At 51.9% G+C, this 23,409-nt stretch overlaps 2 protein-coding genes across 2 annotated transcripts in view; both read right to left on the bottom strand.

Annotated features, from left to right (window-relative positions):
* The window catches only part of LOC118920643 (neuroendocrine secretory protein 55-like), a 55,833-nt gene extending 34,658 nt beyond the window's left edge, over positions 1–21,175 (bottom strand). Inside the window, exon 1 of the mRNA XM_057503118.1 lies at positions 18,526–21,175. Within this exon, the coding sequence (XP_057359101.1) occupies positions 18,568–19,263 (696 nt within the window). The 5' untranslated portion in view covers positions 19,264–21,175 and the 3' untranslated portion in view covers positions 18,526–18,567. The remainder of the gene's footprint in view (positions 1–18,525) is intronic.
* Positions 3,796–6,860, bottom strand: LOC118920139 (guanine nucleotide-binding protein G(s) subunit alpha isoforms XLas-like). Its single transcript, XM_057503290.1, has 2 exons — positions 4,492–6,860; positions 3,796–4,268 (listed from the first exon to the last, which is right to left on the bottom strand). The coding sequence occupies exons 1-2, from the start codon at positions 6,230–6,232 to the stop codon at positions 3,796–3,798; spliced, it is 2,214 nt and encodes a 737-aa protein (XP_057359273.1). The 5' UTR covers positions 6,233–6,860.
* Positions 21,176–23,409: the final 2,234 nt, after the last annotated feature.

The raw sequence follows: 23,409 nt of genomic DNA, 5'->3' as shown, positions 1-23,409 counted from the left end.
TTTTTGCTTAATAACAACCTGTCTACATGGAAGTCAAAGGTGAGTTCTAAGATGCTGCACTGACAATCACTAAGCAGGAATCAGCCCAACTAAAAGTACAGAATACTTTGAAAAAAAAAAAATCACTATGGAGAACACTGGGCAAGAGTTATTTAAAACCCAGGCTGGGATTTTAAGTAGTCTAATACACTCTAGCACTAAAAACATAGGGGGAGCCATGCATAAAAGCAACTGAATTATATCCTCCTCCTCCTTTTAGTGGAAACCTGAGTAAGGAGAAAAGCCTTAGACCCTACTGAAGAAGACTACTGGGTCATCAAAACAAGGTTCTAAGGAAAACCGGTATTAAAAAAAAAAGTGAAAAGGCCCAACAAACAAAAGTCTGAAGTGCTGCCAGATGGGCTAAAGCACATGTGGAAATGAAATATCATCATAGCAATGACAGATATCTCAGAAATGGGGGTGCTCACATTTCATGTACACTCAATGGACTTTTATAACCAGGGATCTGTCAGAGTTTGGCTATAATTCAGAAAGCAGAAAACTGCAGACACCTGTCATTTGACAAGGGATTTTAAGAGCACGTAATACCCTTACAAGAATCATGCTTTCCATTTAAATAATGCTGGATAGCTTATTGCCACATTTTTTTCGTAAGCACTGTCTTACCTCAGTTAGAAATTTTGGATTCCTCTACTTACCTTGCAGTCTTTGGGTGCAATTCCCTGACATTTGATCTCTGAGTTTTTGGTTTATTTGCCTACGAAGTGGGGCCCCTCACGTTTTTATTGCCCAAGGCTGTTTCAAAGGACAAGTGTGCCTTTTAGAAATACAATAAGAAAGTGGTATCATTATGCATAATAATTACTATGACTGGTTACTAATAATGCTGAAGGCAGGGAGATCATCAGTTTCAAGTGTGGAGTGGAGAACTCCACTTTTCTTTGCTTAATACCAGTTTCCCATAGTTCATACAATGTGGGCAAATTATAAAAATTAACCTACTTGTATAGAAAAGAATTGAGAGGCATCTATGGGAAATCAGGTTTTAACAGTCAGGGAAGAATTTCAGCCATTGAGAAGTGTGAAGGACTTTAGGGAGCCAGAAGGGAAAATCACAGAAGTCTCTTGTCATTCTGAAACTTCTGTGGTCTGATAGCCATGCCATTCTCAGTGCACCAGACAGCTCAGTGGAGGCATTTTGGACACGAGAAATGGCAGTACTGAAAAAAAAACAACAAAAACCCTCTGCATGATGGGATACAATGCATCACCATTACACCTGGTGGCATAAATAATCATGCAATCAGCTGAGATTCACTGTATAAATACAGTGTTGGCGGAATGGCCATTATATACAGCATTTGCTTGCACAATTTTAATAAATGCAGCAGATACTGAGAAATTCTATCTAGCAGTCCCTTTAAATCTTAAAAAATGAGGAAATCACACCCAAATTAAGTTGCCAAAAACATGTTTAAATCACCAAAATTACTCAAAAGGACAAGAGAAACAGGGAAATTGTCTATTATTGGATAGTATTGGGAAAAAGGCCTCAACTCTTTAGATATTCTCAAATTTTAGTCATGTTATTATCTACTTACCTACTCGTTTCCTTTTTAAGATTCCCTGTAAAATGGTTAAGCTGTTTGGGCAATAAAAACAGAGAGGGCCTATATACACACATACACACACTCATTTTTAAAGCAACAGATGAATCTGCATGTCACAAATTAGGAACCCAATCAAAGGATGGTCATTTGATCTGCATTTTCAGAGGGAGGAATATATGGCTGTGTCTTGTGTTTTATGTTGGGGCTAGAATGTAAGAAATCCTGTCCTAAATGTAAGTAAGTACTCATTCTTCCTCCTTTCCCCTCCCCAGTCACTCAGACCCAGAAGGGACTCCTCGCTTGTCATTTTGGCAAAATGAAACTGACAAACCACATGGCCACACAGGTTAACACTTGTGCTACAAGATGTGGCCTAGGATTTAGCCTCCCAAACTGCACTGTCTCCAAATGTGCTTGCCACTAACACCCTGGGGGCAGAGCCAGGAAGAGGGCAGGGTGACCCCAGCAAATTTCCTTTTATTAAAGTTAATTCCCCCTCTGGATACCAAACAAGGGTAAACAAGGGAAACTGCTAAGATTCTTAATACTTGGCTCCCAATGGGCTGCAGCATGGACGTTTGCATCACCTATGGTGTGAGCCTCTAGTGCTGATATCAACCGACTGCACTCCCCACCCCCCCACCACCACAATAGAGGGCTCAAGACCTGGAGCAAAGGAGACTTCCTGGTGGGTAGGCTTCATTTCACAAACTAGGCAACTGAGGCTCCAGCATGTAAGGGAGGTGGCCAGTTAGGGTTGTGTGCACACTGTCATCTGGCTCTCCTGTCTGCACCCTCTGTGTCCCCCCTCCCCCATCAGCGGTTTGCTTGCTAGAGTTATGCTGGGAATATTGAAATGGGCCTGTTATGCAAAGCCGGTTGTCTGCAAGGAAACAGTGTGCTGTCATTTGAGGCTCTGTGGTCTTGGTGCAGTTGGGACATTGAAAATTTTAAACTACCCCCTCTTCTGTATATTTCTGGGAAAATGATGATGTCATTATTTCCCTGGGTGGGCACAATTAAAATGACCATCACATTTAAAACTGTGATTTGTGAAAAACACACATCACAATGGTATAGTTATGTCCATAAGGTCATTAATTAAAACGGACAAACATTATAAAAATTTAACAAAGGAGCACAATTGTGATCTTGAAATCCCTTGAAAGTTTTCAGAAAATAAAATAAATTAAGGTTGTGGCGCTTTACTTTTTAAATTTACATACAAGCCTAAATTTACACTTAAAGCTACACACTCAGACCATTGATAATTTGCTCCTTTGAGCTAAGCAGAGATTTGAGAAAGGGAAGGTGCCGAGTGGGAAGGGCCAGGAAAACAGGGGGAGGGTATTGCTGGGGGAAGAGGGGGATCCCGGAGTAGGAAGGGTCACGGAAAGGTGGAAAAGGTGAAGAGAAGGGGGGAGGGGAGGGCCGCCAAAGGTACCCACTATAACCTTTCACATTTTGGGGTATCCCAGCCCACTTTAGAGGAGCTTACCTTTGGTCCTCTTTGCCCCCAGCTACAGCTGCTTGAAAAAATTCACGTGCAAACATTTACATGTTTTACAAGTCATATTCACAGTTTTACTATATTTCGTCCACATACTTAAAATACACTGGAAGCATTTTTGAAAAAATTTTATTTTAATTGCAACTCAAACACAAGACGGCATTCCACTCCCAAGGCACAGCCCCTCTCTTGTAAAAACCAAGCCCCTCCTACTACACTCTTTGTAAAAGGGTAAATGATTGGCTTACCTCTGGCTCTTCCCTAGGAAGAAATTATTTCATATTTTTAACACACAGCCACGCCCACCCCCCTGGCAGCAGCCCCGGGTGGTTTGGGATTGAGACTCGCCTCCAGCATGTTAAGTGTTTTCCTCCCGCCCTCCACCTCCCTACCCCGCCATCCCCCACCAGGTGAGCTGATGTATGCAGAATACCGAGCTTAGGGGTGCAGCCCCTGACGCCCCAGATACCTGAGTGTCTGTTTTTTCAACCGTAAAGGCGGGAGGGTTTGGCGAACGAATGAGAAGTGAGGAAACGCTTAGCGCAAAGGGAAAAAAGAGAGAAAGACATACAGAAAAAAGGTTACGGGAGGCCAACGGGAGGCGCCCCTTCTCCCCCCCGGCCAGTGGCCCAACACATCACCCAAGATGCCCCACCACCTTCTCCGCATTTTTCACGCCGCCCGCTGCAGAGCGCCAGCGCACAGGTACCACCAGAGTGTGCGAACACGGAAAGTTTTTGCCCGCGCCATGGCGCAAAACACGAGACAGCCCGCTCCCCAGTACAAGTACACAGTCGGCGGGTAATTTGGGGGTGCCGGGGATGGGAACTGGGGGACACTTGAGCATATCATGCACAGGCGAACACAATATGGACACCAACACACACCAACGACAAGCTGTCTGAATCCAAGCAGCCGTGCCAGGCGAGGCGGGGGCGCACCTTCCCCAACGACCCCAGCCCACCATGGCCCCAACCAGCCGAGCCTGGGGAATCCCAGGCCCCTCCCGGCAGTTCCTGGCTCACCTGAAGCCCCCGCCTTTCTTGCCGGACCCCACCCCAGGACTCGGGGGCATCTTACGGTCGCTGGCGCTGGTTTGTCCAGCTGGAAACGACCCTCAGTGTTGTACGGCACCACTTTTCTCCCTGGAGGGCACATACTTCGACCACCCAAGCCCTCCCAAGCCCCTCACCCGCTCCCAGGGCAAAGTTAGGGCCCCTCACTGGAACTTTCTAGCAGGCTCTTCCCGCCTTGGCCCAGTCTCCCTCCTCCCACCGCCAGGCCCCGAGCCCCAATGGGCAGCCCTGCCGCCCACTCCCGGGGTCCCTCAGCGGCCCCGCTCCCCACGGGCACGGCCCGCCGCCTTACCTAGAAGCAGCAGGCGGTGTGTACACATGTAGCCCATCTTTTCTTCCTGCAGTTGCTTGTCGATGAGCTTGCTGCGTTTCTTCTCTGCGCGCTTCTGGGCGCGCTTCTCCAGGGCTTCCTTGCGCATCTGTCGGCGCTTCTCCGCCAGAGGAACCTTCTTGACCTTGGGGCTGCGCGGGGCTTTGGGCTGGGGGCTCTCGGCCCGGCCGAAGCAGCCTCCGAAGGCTTGCATGAGGAAGTTGCGGAGCAAGTTGCGCCGGGGCTTGCGGCGGCGGCGGTTTCTCCGGGATTGCAGCCAGCGGTGGCATCCGGAGGTCCCATCGTCGGATTCGTCGCTGCTGTGGTCGTCGTCGCTGCTGACCGACCCTTCGTCGTCGTCGTGGCCGCGCTCCGACCTGCCCCGCCAGGCAAACGCCCGAGGAGGCTGCGGAGTAGGCGGATCGGCAGCCTGGATCTCGGGGCTGGGGGGTCTAAGGAAACGCAGCTTGGGGCGGGCTCCGGAAGCAGGGGCCGCAGGGGCTGCCCCGGGGGCTGGAGCGGCAGGGGCGGCCCCGGCGGCGGGAGAGGCTGGGGCGGCCCCGGCGGCAGGGGCGCCGTCCCCCGTAGAGGGGACCTTTCCTCCCTCCGCGGCAGCGGCGGCTGAGCTTCCTTCCATCTCGGCTGCTTCTCCCTCAGCTGGGGGTCTCTCTCCCTCTGCTCGCTCTCTCTTAACTGGGGCTCGGGAGACCTCGATGGGCGGGCCATCCAACGCGATTGGGGGGCTGTCCATGTTGACGGGAGCGTAGTCGACCCCAATGGGGGCTCTGCCAATCTCGAGCTGGGGTCCGGGGATCTCCATCGGGGGGCTGTCGCCTGTGAGGTGTGAAGGAGCGCCGACGGCCTCTCGGGATGGGCTGCTGCTGGCGCCCGGGACCCAGAGGGGGGGCTCGTTCGCGCCGGGAGCGAGGAGGACCGCACTCGGGATCGCGACTGCCGCGAACTGGCCGCCGTCGTAGTCGATTTGTGGGATAGCTCGGGGGAGCCCAGGGGGTTGGTTGTCACCCCCAAAGCCTCCTCCATCAAACTCAAATGGCAGAGCCTCCTCAGGGGGAGGGCTGCTGGCTCCTCTGAAGCCTGTGCTTGCAGGCCTGAGGGCTCGGGGCTCCTCTGGAGGGGCACTGAAGACCCCTGGACCTGGACCTCCTGGAGCAAGGTCTGAGACCTGCAAGAGAAGTTGGCTGCAGCCTTCCTGGGTAGGCTGCTCAAACTCAAAGGGCATGGCTTCTTCAGGAGGAGGGCTGTACCTCCCCAAGCCTGATCTGGCATCACCAAAGACTCCGGGCTCCGTGAACGCTGGGCTGAAGGCCTCGAGGCCTCCATGGGCCCCAGGGGTACCTCCAGGCTGCTCCAGGGTAGGCCAGAAGCCTCCCAAGCTTGGCTGACCGACTTCGAAGGGCATGGCTTCCTCAGGAGGTGGGCTGTGGCTTCCACGGGTTCCAGCTTCCTCAGTGGCCTGGTTGAGGTCCTGGCGGTTGGGACTGGAGATCTCTGGGGGTCCACAGGCCTCGCCTTCAATCTCGATGGGGACGGGCTCGCTGTGAGGCGGTTCGGTCTCCATCTCTTCGGCTGTGCCAGGCCCAGCACTGGGGGCAGCTGCCCCTGGGGCCTCCAAAAGTGGTTGCTCGAGCTGTTCCCCAAGTTCAAGGGGGATATTGCATTGTCCTGACATATTATTGCCGTCGAGGCCGTTGCACACGCCCATAACACGGTGGCGGACTCTTAAAATAAACTTGGGGCCCCGTAATACGGAGCACCCAACCAAACTAGGGTGAAAAAATTGTTTTCGAAAAAAAAAAAAAATCGAAGTACCAGCTAGAAAGTTCTCCAACCTCAGTTTCCAACCCTCCTAAGATCTGGGGGTTCAAGGCCTCAAACCTTAGATGGTGCTGGAAGAAAGTCTATTGTTGCTGGTGGGGTCTTGGCTCATTCCTGGCCACTTTGTATCCCCTCGGGTTTTTATGCCCCCTGACTCCCGCCTTGGCCTGCCCTCGTGCCCTCCTCTGTCTCTGCGCCAGGCCAGCCCCTCCTGCCTACTTAGATCTGAGGAGCGTGCCGATTCGGTCCGAAAATCGCTCGTAGTGCTCTCTCTCTGCCACCAGGGGACGCCGACCCCAGGGCAGAGGCAGCTCCGGAGTCGGATCTGGGCGCTGGCAGCCCCGGACTTGGGGTAAGGGGGCTGATGAGTGCAGGCCACGCAGGGACGTTTTGGCTCATTCCACTTCTCTCCCTGGTTGATTTGGAGTCTTTCTCCGCTCTTCTCCCCTGGCCAGAGAGAGAGAGCTCGCCTGCGTTGCGGGACACGTGACGCAAGACGTGGGCCCCGGGCTGCTTGAGCGCAGGAGCTGACACCCTCCCTCTCAGACCCAACTGACTCTTCCCGGGGGGGGACGGGACTGCAGGAGGGTTTCATCACCCCAGGTTACCCCTAAACCCCTGAGCCGCAGCCCCCAGCCCTGAGTAGCCTCTGATCCTGAGCCCCAAATCCGGAGTACAAGGCTTTGGACGCATGGGAAGGGGGCGTGGGCACGCTGTGGTGATGCGACAGGTGGTCGTGAGCCCACCAGTAGAGCAGATAGGAGGCTTAGAGTGAGGGGATGCTGAGTGTGTACATACAATTTGTTTTTAAGATGCCTTGGGGTACTTCCCCCAACCCCCCGCCCCCGCTTCTGCAGCTTTCATTTGCCGGCTTGCCGAGGCTGCCTCCTGTAAAGCACTTCAATATCCCCCATCCCCACCACACTCTGGGGGTCTCTACAGTAGTCTAGGATGGCGCAGGTAGGGTTCTCCCTCGTTTATGTGGACGATGATGCGGGAATAAGAGAGTTTCGGACATGTACCATAGAGACCCTCTAAGCAGTAGGTGCCGCGGCACGGAACGGGGGGCGCGGGGAGCACGCGGGGACCCCACGGATTAGCCTCAGAGTTTCGGGGGTCCTATTATTCTTGGGAAAGGTTAAAAGGGATTCTAGTTCGGATTTATGTCTGGTTTAGGGTGGTTTTGGAGACTGGAAAACATTGTACGCATTAAACCCAAAGACACACACCCGTGCCGTGCCGGCAGCGGCAGCCGCGCTGTGCGGCTCCCTGCTGCTGGTGCTGCTAGCTACAGGGTTGGTCCGTCAGCTCCTCTAGCTCTTGTCCAGCTCCCTTCTAACCCCCTCTTCTCTTGCTTTGGGTCTCCCAGGGCAGCCTTTTTACTTTTCTACTGCTAGAGATCCCTGAGGCGGCACTAAGTCCGGCCGCCCACCCAGCGGTTGCAGTGCTGCGCTCCCATCGCCAAAGCGCGTGGTGGGCTTTCAAAGCAGCCGGGGCTAACACCCGCACTGCCTGGGTGGGCTTGGTGAGTGCACACGCACTGCTCTAGCTACTGGGTCTATGTAAGGATTTGAGCCCCGTGGTGGGGGTGGGGGTGCAGGAAATGCTGCTTGGGAATCTTGTAAAACCCGGGACCTGGGCATCAGTGGGTAACACGGACCTGCGAGTCATCTTTAAGTGCAAAGCAGACGGGATGGAGGCAGGTGGTTGCCTGGCCGGCGAGTGGGGTACAGATGGCACGATGAGTGTTAGTTGCACGGGGTGAGCTGGGGCGAGCGGACCGACGGCCTGGATCTCTGTATCACAAGCCACAGCAGGTGTACCATGCGTGGTCCAGTCTCGTTAAGTCTAATGCATCCCTCTTCGAACGAGGCGACCTCAGCCACAGAGCATCGACTATCCACGGCGCACTGACTGTGCATCCACGATCTACATGGCCGCACGGCATGAAGGAAAGCTGACAAAGTCGGACCCTGGATAATGTTTGGGGCCCCCCACAGGCGTAACACCTCTGCCGTAGAGTCTATATAGTTCCAAGTACCAATACTGAACTTTTATCCAAACTTTGGCCAACTACCCCCACGCACCGCGGCTCTACCATTTGTGCATCCATGGAATGGGCCAACTGGGTCCCAACAGTCCCCTCGACCCTAGTGCCGGGTCAGCTATTGGGCTGGGGTCACGCCAATCAAGGCTGCCTGGCGAATGAGCAGGGGGCGTCGGACCGGAAACCGGATATGAGTGGGAGGTCCAATAGGGGGCGCCGCGTTGGAACGCCCTAAGAGGCTGTGCTGCTGGGGTGGCTGGAAGCAGCTGGTGGGTCGTAGTATGGCGGCCAGGCCTGGACGCCACGAGGGCAGCTGGCGCCATGGGGTCACTCTTCCTGATGCCACAAGTTACGATGGCTGAAGGGGGAGCTCGGGAGCTCTCAGGGGCCAAACGTTGGTCTCGCTGAAGGCGGTGGGCAAACCCACCCAACAGAGGGGCAGCTGCTGGGCGAGGCAAGAAGATTCCCAGGGCCTGGAAGTAGAGGGCCAGGACCCTGAGGAGGGAGAGGGCTGCCTGCCCCGATGCGAGGAGCAGCCCCAGAAGGATAAGAAGTTGAGGCCCCAGGGATGCTGAGCCCTGCCGAAGTGGAAGGTCAGTAGACGTTGGGGTAGGGAGGCCGCGATGGGGGCCCTAGAAGTATGGTTGGCTCTGGTCAGGCCTCGCCTTCGGCCCACTTCACTTGGGCTCTTTCCCAAAGCACTATTCATCAAGGAACGGGCACGGGGTCTCTTTGTTAGACATCCTCATGAGCTTGTGGGACCCCTTTGTTAAACACTTTTTCTGGTTATCTTGGGTCTTTGCCAGGAGAGCACATGCGGCGAGGGGATAAAGATCCTGCAGTTACCAATCCTCCATCCTTAAGCAGCATAGAAATGCAAGAAAAGACCTCCAACTGGAGGGACCTTGAAAATCTTGGAGAAAACGGCGTTTCAAATACAGGGGGATAGAGGCCTAGGCTGCAGATAGAAGGTGGGGGATGGGAGACGTTGGCCTACCATGAGCAAAGATCCAGTGGGAGGAAATGAGACATGCCTGGGTAAAGAGAACAGGCTACCTTGCTGGGTCTTGGAAGGGCAGGGAGAGATGGCAGGGAGAACTGGATAGGATCTCTCTGAGGGTATCATGGCGCAACAGGGCAGTTCTGAGGCGATTCTGGTAGGAAATGGAGCAGTTGTTGAACATTTTGTTGTACGTGTGAGGATTTGATCCTAGTTTCAGGAAAGGTTGAGGCAGTGTGGAGGATGTCCTGATGAACAGAACAAAGGAGGCTGTGGCTGGTCATGACCTTTAAAGGAGAGAACTACACCAAAGGAAGCAGGAAGGGACTTAAGAGGGGTCCCAAAGGACCCTCACAACTTCTGCACCAGAAGGGCACAAAAGGCAGAGGAGCCTAAGTATGGCACTGGGACAGAGGACACGAGTGGATTAGAAGAGGAGCTGGCATGGTGGCAGAGCCAATCTGACTTTACACATGGCAGGGGCGAAGAAAGGAGATTTTTACAGCCTGTTATTATGGAAGATGGGTCTGAAGTTTAGGAAAAGGTAAAGACCCCAAATTCAAAGTGACAGTTATAGTTGCTAGGGTATGAATGAAATCACTGGATCAGGTAATACCCTCAAGGGGAGAAATGTTTGGTGATAGAACTTGAACACTTGGAGAGGAAGAGAGACAGTACAGGGAGCTGGAAAGGTGCTGCTGGGAGCATGCCAGAGGGAAGAAGAGAGAATTGGTCAGCACAGCTAAGCTAGCTGGTGGTTTCCTAGCGTCCACCCTGTTGCTGTTTGGGACCAGGTAATTCTCTTTGGTGGAGGCTATTATGGGCACTGTAGATGGTTAGTGGCACCCCTAGTCTCTACCCACTAGATGCCAGTAGCATCCCCTTAGTTGTAGCAACTGAAACTGTTTCTAGACTTTGCCAAATGTCCTCTGGGGGGCAAAATTGACCCCAGTTGAAACCACTGCTGTAGGCTGAGAAAGGACCCTTAGATTTGAGTAGGAATCATCTTGAGTTAAGGGTAAATCAGGACTGGGAAGAGAAAAATTCAGTATTTAACTCTGGTGTTCCCCTTTTTGTCTACTCTTGCTTATTTTTCTGTAGTGCCTGGCCACCAGAACCCAAGAACTACAAATCACTTGGGTGAGTGGACTTCAGAGTTGAAACTCCAGCCCAAATGAGCAGTGACACTTGAGAGACCAGAAGTGTGACCTGATGTTTGTTTTGAGGAGCTAACCTGAAAGGCAGCGGGGTGGCCTAGCTCCAGGGACCAAGCAGCCTGGCATGGTAAGAGCTTGGGGGATCAGCTGTGGGTTGACTGGGGGCCACCCTGATTGTGGGACTGTCTGGCAAGCCCATGCAGGGCTGGCAATCTTGCTGGCTCAAGACAGAGTGTGGAAATGGCCAGTGGTATGAGGTGGTGGACAGCCTAGTCTGGGCCTCACCCTACCAGGGGCACAATTTTCAGGATCTGCCATTATAGTTTTAGAGTAGCAAAGTACCTTAAGCATGAATTTCCAGTTCTGGATGGATTTCTATCAGGGAAAGAGGTATAGATTTGATAGGAAATGCAGGAATGAGGAAGCAAAGTCAACTAATGGGTTCAGGTGGATCAGGAAGAGGAAGGTGAGATGGGCTGGTGAGTTGCCTGAAAGACGGCTGAGCTGGGGTGAAGGACAGAAGCTGTGTGCTGGGGTCAGGACCCTGTTCACACGGGGAGTATGTGAGAGTGAGGAGGAAAGGACTGGCTCTCAAAATCCAGGTGAAGCTGTCTTGAAAATTGTGTTTACTTAGCTACTTAAACAGAATAGGTTTTCTACACTTGATGAATTTAGAAAGTAATGGGGAAAGCTACTCATGTTTCAGTTAAACTCTGCATATCCAAGGAAACTCAGCCTGTTCAGACCAAATGGCTCAGGTGCCGCTGGAACAGATCAGCTGGCTTTTTATGAAAAAGCAACCCCAAAAGGAAAGAAGGTATTTCTTCCCTGTTGACCCTGAATAGCACCATTGCAACCCACAGGGCCCCCTTCCCTGGCAGCAGCCCCATGAGGCTCCCTGGACTTCCCAAACCGGGTCTTACTGCTGTATCGACGCCTCCAGGCCAGCCGGCACACATTATAATGAGCAAATGATTGTTCGTATACTTAGATTGGGGGATTCGTACTCATTGCCCAAAGCACAAGGCACATCCTCATTTGAAGTAGCTGCCTGTCAGCTTCCTTTTTTAGTTCATCCCTGTATCCAGGAAAGAGAAAGCAAAGTAGTAGAGAGTCCCCAAGGAGAAGAGGTGGGCAAGACAGGAGGAGCAGAAAGCAAGAAAGCAGGAAAAATGATCTGTTTTTGGTGGTGACATTCCCTTCTAGCCTGTGTCTTTAGGGTGGTGGGGGGGGGGTGAGAGTGGAATGTTTGCAGAAGAGCCTTCTTTGCAGCCCACCCGTGTCATAAGTTGTCAGTGGGTTTCTTTGAAATGAGGAAAAAGAGAATCTCTCTACCAGTTAGTTGTGCAGAAAAGGCAAAGCAGACAGGAGAAAACACAGGAAAGAGAATGCAGGCAACTAATATGTTTCTCAGCCTCACAATGACAAATGTTTTCTGAGTGCTGACTGAGGAGCAATAAGACTTTGAAGCTGTTCAATTAATTACTGTTAAATTAAGACTTGCTGCGCCCATCCTTACACCTTCCAGCATCTCTCTGCCAGCCGTGGCCGGCGGAGGCAGCAGCCTACTGCTGTCTGCAGAAGGGACTGCGTGGCCAGACTGCTTCAGGCAATGCCAACCGCAGGGAAAATGCCTCAACCTGATGAGGGTGTGGAGCAGGTGCAGTGCTGATTTTAAAGACAATGGAAACCAGACTTCTGAAAACACCGTATCTGCTCAGATTAAAAAGCCCCATGCTGGAGCCCCAGAGGCCTGGGGCCCCCAACCATGAACTCAGACCCCCTGGCTCAGCTCACTTGCTGTCCTCAGCAGCCCCCCTCTTAGAGGGGCTCCCTAGCTCTGCTGCAGCCTGGCGCGCCACTGTCACCTGACCACCGTGCTTGTACAGTGGATCTAGACATTCTCTACTGTTGCCCAAATGGCAGTGGGTCCTTTCTCCAGGCTAGCTGATGATGCAGCAGAGAATTTCGAGGGAACAAGTGGCCATTCTAGAGAACATGACCAGCCCCATAGTAAGGGGACTAAGGGAGGGGCAAAAGTGGGGGCTGGGGTGGTGAGAGGGGATCCTGGAAGATCAGTCTGGCTTTAGTAGAAGCTCTGTTTAAAATTCTGGCAAGTCATAGTGGCAATTCCGGGCACCCTGGGGGCCTCTAAGCAACGTCATTTGAATTTAGGGGAATGGTATACTTCACCTTCTTGCACAACCTCAATTACCCAGTGAATTTTCCTAATGAAATCTAATTGAGACAGCAACATAAGCCAGGGCACTCAGTAACCAGCTTCTGCTGGATCTGGCGGGTGAGGGGTGCAGGGGGACTTATCTTCTTCAGCTACTGGCATTCCTGGCCTGCACCCCTCAAATTTGGGAGTCAGGGCCTCTCCCTGAACCAAAATCTTAAGACTTAGGATTTGGACTATGAAACAAGATTTCCTAGGTCTTAAATCTTCCCATTTGTTTGAAGCAGTTAAGTTACATGTATGAAAACACCCCTGCACCAATGAAATTGGAGTTTCTGGCCCAGGTCTGTGGGAGTCTCCCAGAGGGACAGTGACTTTAGGTGTGGCTACTCCGAGCACTCTGCTAGTGGCCCTCCACTGCCACTCTTGGCTATGAAAAATGCTCTTCCTAGTGCTGAGCCTACATGGCCCCTACTGCCACCAAATATGGGAAGATTGCCATGGAGTCTCCCCCAAACCCTTTGCTTCCCAAATCTCCCATTTCTTCAAACTACTCTTTAGCCCTCACATTTATGGGCCTTATGACTTCCATCTCTATGTCTTTTCTGTTCATTTCCCATGTCCTAATTTCCTTACATCTTCCAGTTTTTTGTGATCCTCCAAAACCTTTTCCTTTTGTCACCCTCAAATCTTCCCCCACGTGACAGACACCACCACCCCTTTTGTCCACGGAGCCTAGTCTTACTCTGGCCTTTCTGATAGCCATGGCCACTGTTAACTTGTGATGGGCTGACCCTAAACCCACAGAAAACAAAAATTGGCCGTGTTTGCACGTGAAGCCAGGAAGGCAGCCTCCCCAGTTCCACCCTGGAATAGGGAGTTTGTGGGCAAGCAGGGGTGTGGGGCATCCTGGCGCCAGCTCCTCTCGGATGTCCTGCCTCTACTGGCTGAGCACTGTCAACAGGTGACAGTGGCCCTGTACTGCAGACTCTTGGCTTTGAGAGAACCAAGCCACTAGTCTCATACTATGGCTGCCTTGCTATGCGAATTAACTAGGCACCAGCACTGGTACCAGGGCCTTTGTGGGGGCGGGGGAGAGGAGGGACTGTGAAATTTTAAAAAGGGACAACAAACATCAGTAAAACTCACCTTATATACAGCCCTGTGATAGTTGGCCAAAAAAGGTTAAAGTATAAAACAAAAGTGGAATGTTAAAATACTTAATTTGACATAAACTTTTTTTTTTTCAACATTTGCCTTCTTTTGCATTTACAACAGACAAAATTGGTTTGGGGGAGTGCAAAAAATTCTTAGCTGTTACAAGGTCCTGCAGTACAGAAGCAGATACACAGTTTATCTATATAACCATGGTCTTAAAATTTAATGGGAGGGGGCAATTAAGGAAAAAAATACCTGAAAGGCTCCTGGGAGGGAGTGATAATGGGAAAAAAAGGCTGAGAAAACTGGTTTATCCTAACTAGCTGCAGCCTCTGGGGCAAAGTTCTCAGGTCTAGCCTAACCAGGGCACTTGCAAGTGTTACCAAATAACACATTCAACACTTGTGGTTAGTTAAGCAGTGTTGCTGTCAGCCGGCTGTCTCCCAAAGCGCCTAGGATTCCCAGGCTGCAGTACTGGCTCCGTGCTGCCTGCTCCCACCCTTCTTAAGAGCTTGCTTTTAGATACTAGATCAGGGAGAGCAGGGGTGGGGGTGGGGGGGGGGGTGGGGGAACAAGCACACCGAAGACAGTCACCAAGTATCTGCTCTGAAGGATTGGCCAGTTTAATTTTCAGGTTCATAGTAGGACATGGTGGAATTCTCTGTTGTCTAACTTGCCTCTTTAAACCATTTTTGCCACCAACTCAAAAACAGATTTGACAAGATTGAGATTCGATCAACACAAACAGATTTCGCAGCTGGGGCTTTTTATTTGATCAACCTTTGAAATTTTGGGGCTCCATTAGTGTTAAAAATCATTGATAGAGTCAAATTGGGCAACTCTGGGCTTCTTAAACTAATCAACTGATGTGAATTTGGAGCTGAAAGGGACGTTGGGAACATCTCATTCAGCTGCTGGGAACATTTTCATTCAGCTCGGATCCAACACCTTTCCCCAGCTCAGCCCGTGCCGTGCTCTTTGAGGACTTTGAAGAAACTGAGGCAGAGTGGGGCTGGGTCTGACACAAGACCACTGGGCAGGGACAGGACTTAGAAGATCCTTAGATCTTAGATCCTGCTACCCCTTCTCTGGGGCATCAGTATTTAGGAAAAGGAGTCATTAGTGTCAGAACCCCCAAGAGCAGGACTAGGAATTCCATCCCTCGCTTTGGAACATGGGGATTAAAAATGTAATGTGAGACTCTCATCCTCTTTGCTAGGCAGTTTCTCGGAGAAGGCCAGCACTTGAGCCGGCATATGACATCACTTGCCTCTGGAAGCTTAATTTGATTTTCGTGATGTGTTTTTTGTTATAGGTCACCTTTCTGTTAAGAGACATACTTTCCCCAACACCATGTTTTCTGCTGTTTCCTCTCAGTAGCTTCCCTCTGTATAAAGAGCAGTGATAACACAGATAAATGAAGGAAAACCCATGTAGATTACTGGAAAAAAAAGGAAGACCTAATTCTTATCCACACTGAAGTGTCAGCTTTCTTCCCCATTAAACCTTCTATCATAGCTGCTAAAAGTCAGCATAGAGTGAAAGGCTGTAAGCAGTTCCAGGGGAGAAGCTTCTAGTGCATTAAAGAAACATCTGAAAACAATTCCCAACTTTAAAATTTCCAATTCTTGAATTCTGATAAGCATAGACTAAAGTTTTGTTAGAAGTAAACATATGCCATATTTTTGACACCACACAGTATGTGAACATGGCTATATGAGTTTCCAACTCAAAAAGTTGAGTTATAAGAGCACCTTTGTCCAAGAAAAAGTTTCTATTAAGCAGATGATTAATGTAGTTAAGGAAAAAATCCAAAATATTGGAGCATACCATTACATTTAACTACCTTTATCCTCCTCCTCTTCCTCTCTCTCTCCATTTGAAATATTTTAACTAGCTGGTAAATCACCTGTGTGGTCAACTATTAAGATGTGTTTTTTTTTGAGAAAATTTTCTCACCAGACAGACCCTACCCAAGTTGAAAGGGCAAATGAGCCCATTCAAATGCTAACCCCAGTTTTGCAGGGTGAGACAAAGGGCCAGTTGGGAGACTAGTGAGTTGGGAATGCTTGGAGAACTTGCCAAAAATGTCTCTGGAAAAGAAAGGCAGCAAGCAGCCTCAGGGAGAAAGGTTTTAAATGTCTATGGAGTAAAATGCCCTTTGCTTGGGTGGGTGCTGGGCACTTCCCTAGGGCACTGATACATTCCTCAGCTGTATGGTCCCTAAAGGCTTTTCTGTCCCGGAGGGAAGTTGGGGGAGGGGACTGAGTGGGGGAGGGTATGTGTGGGTGGGGAACAGGTTTTCAGAATCAGGTAGTTTATGGAAGAGTAAAGATGGCACAGTATTTATGTACCTAGATGCCTGCCCCCTCCAAATAATGACCCTGGCATATTGTAATTAAGAAATACAGTGCTGTGCCCCCCTCCCCTCCCCCAACAGGCAGACTTCTGTTTAAGGAAACAGACCAAGACTAGGGCAAGCTTGCAGTCTAGGCACTGAGGACCTTTTTTTTTTTTTTAAACACTTTATTCAACCTGCAACAAGGCAATATGCTAATTTCTCTAATGAAAAAACCTGTTCCCCAGACCACCCAACCTGTAAGATGGCTCCCACACCAAAAAGCACACCCAAAAAGCCAACCAAAACCCTGGCTTCTTTCACCTGCCCACTAGAGACATTTTACTTGGTGAACTGAGGCTAAGATATTCCCAGAGGAAAAACAGAACACTTAAAGCCACAGAAAGGAACATAGCATCACTGTTCACGTCACGTACAAATTTCAGCTTTGGGGAGCTCTAGTTCATTTAGGCAATGACACACTTTCAAGCCAAAGGCAGGGCACTCCTGGCCCCTCTGCACGTCCTGGGCAGCCTCCATATTTCTGATACATCCATGCTGCCCAGGGAAGCCCCTTGCTAACAAGCTGCCCTCCCACTATTTACTGGTGAGGACCATCACGCATCCAGCAGTCATTAGCGCTGGAGCCCAGGAAAAACTAAGTTATGGGGCGCTGCGAGCCTTTCCTAGGGAAGAGACCTGGAAGGAAAACCATGTAAAGTGTGGTCCCTTTGGCTGCATCCCTTCCTTAGCAGTCTAAGAACGCGACCCGACTTTTCACCTCAAGCCTCAAGCGCTTCACTCCCCCCGCCCCCTCCAAATCATTCTCACCGGCATAGCTCAGATCTGCGCGAGACGCGCACGCACCAAGAAATGATCGATTTCCAAATTGGGTGAGGTTTTGTAATGCATTTCACTTACCAGTCTTTTCTTCCAGGACTGGCGAGAAAGACACCCTTTCCGCCCCCAAGATGCATTACCCGACTGCGGCCGTTTTTGTGCTTGGACAGCGGAGCAGTTTCAACCACCAGGTTACAGACTCCAAACTTCTCTGCACCCGAGCTGAAAATGGCCGGTGCGCGCCTCCTCCCCTCCCTTAGGCTACCGAAGCCGCCGGCCCCTGCCCCCTCTCGACCGGTCGCCCAAGGACTTGCATCGGATCCAACACCTTTCCCCAGCTCGGCCCGTGCCGCGCTCTTTGAGGACGCATTGTAGGGTGTCCTGGTGATAAACGCGACCCCCTCTCCAGCCAGTTTCTTATTCCGCTTTACCTTCATGCGCGCAACCACCTCGCGGGTCTCTCAGCCCCGCTCTTGCACCCCCAAGGGCCTTGCACAAACAGCCCGGGACCTCTCCAGACCAGCTGCGCCCAGCTCTGCTGCCAGACCAGCTGCGCCAAAAGGTTAGCGATGCCCCGACGTGACCCAGACCAATCCACCAACCCTGCTAATCTGTAAGGGCACCCCCAAGACTCCCGTACCTCCTCTACCTGCCCTCCGAGTATGGGCGACTCGGGGGGAACTGCCGGCCGGCCGGGAGAGACTGGCTCTGGAGCGCGTGAGCAGGTGCGTACGGCTCTTTGCTGCGGTTTCTGATCCTGGGAGCACCCAGAGGCGGGTGGTGGCGACTAGGACTGGTGCACAATCGCGGGGGATACTGGCGCCGAGATCCTGCGGCTCCAAATTGGCAGCGCCGGGACCTGGGCTCCAGGCTCTGAGCGTCTTAAAGCGCCGCGCGCGCGCGCCTTTCCTGGGAGCCGGCAGCCTCCGGAGTTCTCGCCCAATCCCGGTCTGATTACTTTTCGCACATTGCAACAGTGTCGCTACAGCGCGGTGGTTCTGGCATTGTGAAAGTTGGCGCGCGCACCCCCGAACTACGTTTCGGGCGCACGCCAAGGCCAGCTGCTTTGAGACTAGCCTCCCTAGGAGGGAAAAAAGCGCGTAAAACAAGTGACTTACCCGTGCCTTTTGGGTGTGCGGCCGGAAACCTGGGGCGGGCTCGGGATACAGTCGCGCGTCCCGGACACCCGCTCGGCGTCCTCAGGCTGTCTCCAGCCCGGCGCGAGGAGCGCCCTGCCGTCCAACAAGACTTTGGCCACCCGGGCACCTCCGGCGCCTTCCCGGCGCCCTGAGGAGACTTGGGGACCCCTTTCCAGCTCGTCCTGGCCCCCCGCCTCCCTGGCTGGCCAGCTGAGCCCACTCTGACCACCTGCCTCCTAACCTACCGTTCCGTCTCCTGTCCTTCCTCCCGCCGCTCCCACACCGATCCCGGGCCCCCCCAGTTTAGCGGTGGGCAACCAACCTGGGCCAAAGAACACAAGGAGAATCTGGACCGCGTCCTCCATTAGTGACGCCGGATGGGTATGGGGCCCCTTTTGGAAGGAGACTCCGGGGACGGGTCGCGGCGGGTGGGTTTCTTGGGTCTGCAGCGGCGCTGCTGCTTCCCCTTGGGCTCTTCGGGGTCCCCCGGATCCTCGTCCTCGGGCCCCTCCCCCTCCTGGGGGCTCTGGGGCTCCTGAGTGCGGGGCTGTGCGCGACCCGGGGACGCGTCGGGGCTCCGCAGCCTGAGCGCGTGCAGGCGCTGGGAGAGAGACTGGCCGAAGGTGGGGCGCCTGGGCCCCCCGGGGCCGCGCTCGTCCTCCGGCTCGGTCTCGGGCTCGGTGGTGGGGGCCGTCTCGGGCTCGCTCTCGAAGTCGGTCTCAGATTCGATTTCAGACTCAGTCTCGGTCTCAGATTCGTAAGCGAACTCCTGCTCGTACCCTAGGCACTCGGGGAGGGAGAGCTCGCGGTCGGCCTCCTCGTGCTCGAGGTCGGCCTCGGGGGGCCCCGGGAACACCTGGGCGCCGGAGCGGTGGTGGGCGTTCGGGAAGCTCCGGCGCTGCTGGGCGCGGGCGTTGGAGGAGGCAAGGGCGCGGAGCAGCGCGATGGAGCAGGAGAGCCAGAGGAGCGCGGTGGCCGCCCGGCGGCCTATGGGTGGGCACAGGTCGTTGTAATTGTGGCGAGCTCGGCGCCACTGCTGAGCCCGGGACCTACGATCCATTCTCTTACGCGCACCCCGAGAAGCTGCCCCGCCCTCCGGCTCTGCAGAGAGCGGCTCCGATGCGCATCGGCTGCTAGAGCCGAAAAAGGTGCACCTTAACCAGGTGAGAGGCTGGGTCCGGAGGTCCCCGGCCCCACCTCGGTGTCGGGCAGAAAGGGGAGCACCTACCTTTCTGACCACTCAACTTCCTAAAGCTCCGCGCCTCTGCTTACCTCTCTGAGCCACCAAAAAAAAAAGGGGGGTGGGGGAGAGGGATGGGGGAAAGGACCAAAAAGTCTGTCTCCTCCTAGGCTCCTGTCTAAGGCTCAGACTCCGCAGTCTGACTGGGGAGAGGTGCCTCCGCTGGTCCTCTCGCCTGGGAGAGGAAAGAGGAGACTGAGGCGAGGAGGGGCCGGGCGGAGAGGTTGTGCAAAGTTGCGCGCCCGGACTTCTGACGGGCATGTGCAGTACGGAAGCGGGGGCGCGTCCCCGCGAGCTGCGCGATGGCGCCGAGACCGTGGCTTAGACCCTAGTGGGCCGGCAGGTGGCAGGAGGGAACCTTGTTTGAAAGGATTTGGATGAATCCAGGGGCGGGGGCCCTGGTGGGTGCCAAGGAGCGAGCAAACGAGCTACAGGTTAGCGTACGTGGGCCGCTGGGCATGGTTCTCCAAGGGGTCCGTATCCCCCCACCCCCATCCCCCCAAGTTCTCTGAGGTCATTGAAAAAATGAGCAAAGCTAGGAGCTGCTGAAACCCAAACTGCAAATTGCAGATATTCAGTGGGAAACAGGGTCCGTATGCGTACTAAGGGTCCAGAGCCTGGGCATTTTCCAAGGGCTTAATAGTTTGGCGATGGTAACCCCAGGCCCTCACTCATCATGAAACCACCTTTGCAGATCTGTTCTAGCGTCCGTAATTAGAAAAGTTTCCAAAAATCACACCCCCCCATGCAGTCACATTTGTTTAATTTACCTCATGGACAAATAAGCATCAAGTCCATGAAGGGCCCTCACAGACCGGGTGATGGTTTGTAAGTCCCCAAACCCACCGGTGGGCGGCAGTGAGGTCTAGCTGAGAATAGTGCTGGAAGACACTTCAATTTGCAGGAACCACTATTTAAGGGAGGTCTTTTCTGTGCGGATATTTGGTAGGTATAGCAGGCTCTCTGCCCTTGTGGGGTGTTTCAGGGTGATCAGCTAGCTACCCAGAAAACCTCAGGTGCTACCCCTGAAAGCTCTCTCTCTAGGAAGTTTGCAACAAAGTTGATTCATTCAACAAATATCTATTTAGAGTGCCTAGCACATTCCAAGCTCTGTTCTAGGTGCTGAAAGTAGAGTTAAAAAAAAAAATGAATGAATGAATCTTATATTAAGGAAAGGATATTTAGGATTAATCTGATGATAATCAGAGCATTAAACCACTCAGAATCCCTCCATAACCACCAACATTGTTGAATCCAACTTGAATTCTGCATGAGAAAACTACTGAATCAACCAGAGCGTTTGGGTTAGGGGATGACTGGATACCCCTAGAGCATGTTGTTAAACCATGAAGACTAAAAAGTTGGAGGAAATCAGTACATCTCTTTCTCAGCCTTGGAGAATCAAATAAGCTCTGTGTCCACTGGCGGAGGGGGGAGGTCCCTGGAGCAGTCGTTGCTCTCAGAAAAGGATGACATTAGAGGCTCTCGAGTCCAGCTGACTGTTCCTGGGTTGTGCACCACCTTCCTGTTAAAACATGGAAGGCCCCTTCTGCCCTAGGCCAGGTGCAAAGGTGGTATATAACTCAGCAAAACCGTCTCCCTAGAAGCCATGGAAGTATTGACAAGGTTGCTTCACTTGGGACACAGGGTTTTTCTGTCACTGAGTCACTAAGGGGAGATGCTTGAAGAAGTGTGAGCTCTTGTGATTCTGCTTTCGCTTTTGAGTGGTCTGCCAGGCTTTGTCACCTGGTGCTTCTTCCTGGTGCTGAAGAGTCTTGCACCCACAGCTGTGACTCAGCATGGTGGGACAACATTAATGTATTGATGTTGTCAAGCTGGAGTTAAGACCCTAGGAAGATCTTAGCAACTGCTTTTGATGTGTCGAGGTTTTTCTTTTTGCATTTTGGACATTCTTGAATGTTCCTGACCTGGCCTTTGGCTGTGCCTTATATGGCATATTGTGTTAGTTTGTAGTATTAAAATAAGGGTTGGTTTAACAAAGTGGGATTAATCTGGCAGACCTCAGAACAAATGTCTGCGTCCTGGTTATGCTTAGTTCTAACGTTTTCCAGAGAGACTGAAAGGGCTTTATTATCATTAAGTGTCTGGATAGCTCCAGTCATCATGTAGGTATTATTATGGGACACTGGACCGGGGCGTTTGGAGATGTTCATCTCAAATTCTGATCTCTCAGCCTCAGCTGAGGGGGCACGTTTCTGAAGGTTTTACTCACATTGACCCAGCTGCTTTATTTCTTTAAATTAGCACAGCTCCTCTAACTGTGTATGGAACATAAAGACATCTGGTTTTCAGGGTGAACTGGGGAAAAAATCAGGGCTATGTGCGTACTAGTGAATGCCCCTTCAATGGAGACGAATGCCAACCGTCAGTGACTAGGTGTGTGATGGTTTTTTAGTGCACATCAGAAAGAACTTCCTTTTTCAGGAGTGCTTTGTGCCTATAATGGAGATGGCAGCCCAGAGCTGATCCACTAATATAGATACACCAAAATTGCCTGCATTATTAAAAAAAAATGTGTATTACATAATACATATTTTTCGACTAGATTCTGCATTAATAATGCACTTTCTTTGCAAGATGCATTTTAATCAGCAAATTCGCATTTTACAAAATGCTGCATTTTAGAGCTCCTACCATGTGTAGTCACAAATACATTTAGTGTATGTTCCACACAGGCTCCAGGAGGAGCAGGAGGACCACACTGAAATATGGTTCTATCTCACACCTAGTGCCGAGGTCGAGCAAATGGATCTGTGCAGAAAATGCTCTTTAAAATGCATTATGTGCAGGACTTTAAAGAGACGCCCGCTGCTTGGTGAATTTCAAAAAGGAGCAAGTGGGTGATGAACGACCTCAGCTTGTTACCAGGCTAAGGAGCAAGGGGCTCTGTCTGTCTGCTGGTAAATAAAGTGTGGGCATATATCACCTTCGGGCTGTGCTGGCGGGAGGCTCCTGAGCCGGTTGGACAGGGAAGTGCAGCTCCCAGTTCATCAGAGAGTCACACAGTACCGTTCTGATGTGATGACATGTGAAGAATACTGTCTCCAGCCCCTTAAAGGATTGTCCCGTGGAAGGGGCATGGAGATGTATCATGTATGGCTCCCGAGGGCAGAAGTAGAATGTATGGGCGGCAGTCACAACAGACAGATTCCAGTCTAACCCTAGGAAGAATATTCTAACAATTAGGGCTCTGAAATGGAACGGCTGTCAGGAGGGAGTGTTAAAACCAAGGACAGATGATCACATATTGGCGGTGTTTTCTGTGGGACTCATGAGCCAGGTAGAGTTGGAACTTGAGCCCACCAAAGCTCTTTTCAGCTCCGATTCTGATTCCGTGGAAGGCATCTGCAGGCCTTGGGAGAGGGGTGGGGGCAGGGGGCGATGGGCTGTGTTGATGGACAAGCTCTTCCGACTCTGCTTCTATTTTAGAAGCATTTGAAAGCGCACGTGGCTCAGGGACAGGGAAGGAATGTTAGGGTGGCAGTTTCTGGACATAAGCAAACAGGTGGATGCAGACAGAACCAGCAGCCTGTGTGGGCCTTTTATAACCAGGTAGGGTTCTGAGGCGCTTTGCTCCCCAACTCACTAGCTGGAAAAGAAATTAGTCAAGTCTGCCTATTAATTATATTGGTCCTCTTTGTCTCCCCTCCTGGAGTTGTCTCAGAAATTAAAAATGAAATTGGCTCTTTAGTGATCATGAGTTGAGTCACTTCTGTGACCGAGACAATTCCAGGCATTGTAGGGAGATGGAGGTAACCGAGAGTGAACAGCTCCCGCATATCAATGTGAAATGCCCTCAGATATTAAAATGTGGATTGCCAAGAGGTGCCAAATAATCAGTCCTGTACCAGATAGATAAACCTGGGCGGGAAGTTGAGTACCAGTGGTTTCTACCAGAGGGGGGGTTCATCTGGTAGGTTTCTGAAAGAGGTAGGTTTTTACCTG

This window comes from Manis pentadactyla, chromosome 5, assembly GCF_030020395.1.
Source record: "Manis pentadactyla isolate mManPen7 chromosome 5, mManPen7.hap1, whole genome shotgun sequence".
Taxonomy (NCBI): domain Eukaryota; kingdom Metazoa; phylum Chordata; class Mammalia; order Pholidota; family Manidae; genus Manis; species Manis pentadactyla.
This window is presented reverse-complemented; position numbering and strand designations above follow the sequence as displayed.

Coding starts and splice junctions, on each gene's coding strand:
- LOC118920139 (XM_057503290.1), bottom strand. CDS start 6,232: ATGGGCGTGTGCAACGGCCTCGACGGCAATAATATGTCAGGACAATGC. Junction 4,269..4,491: donor ACACCGCCTGCTGCTTCTAG/GTAAGGCGGCGG, acceptor TGTGCCCTCCAG/GGAGAAAAGTGGTGCCGTAC.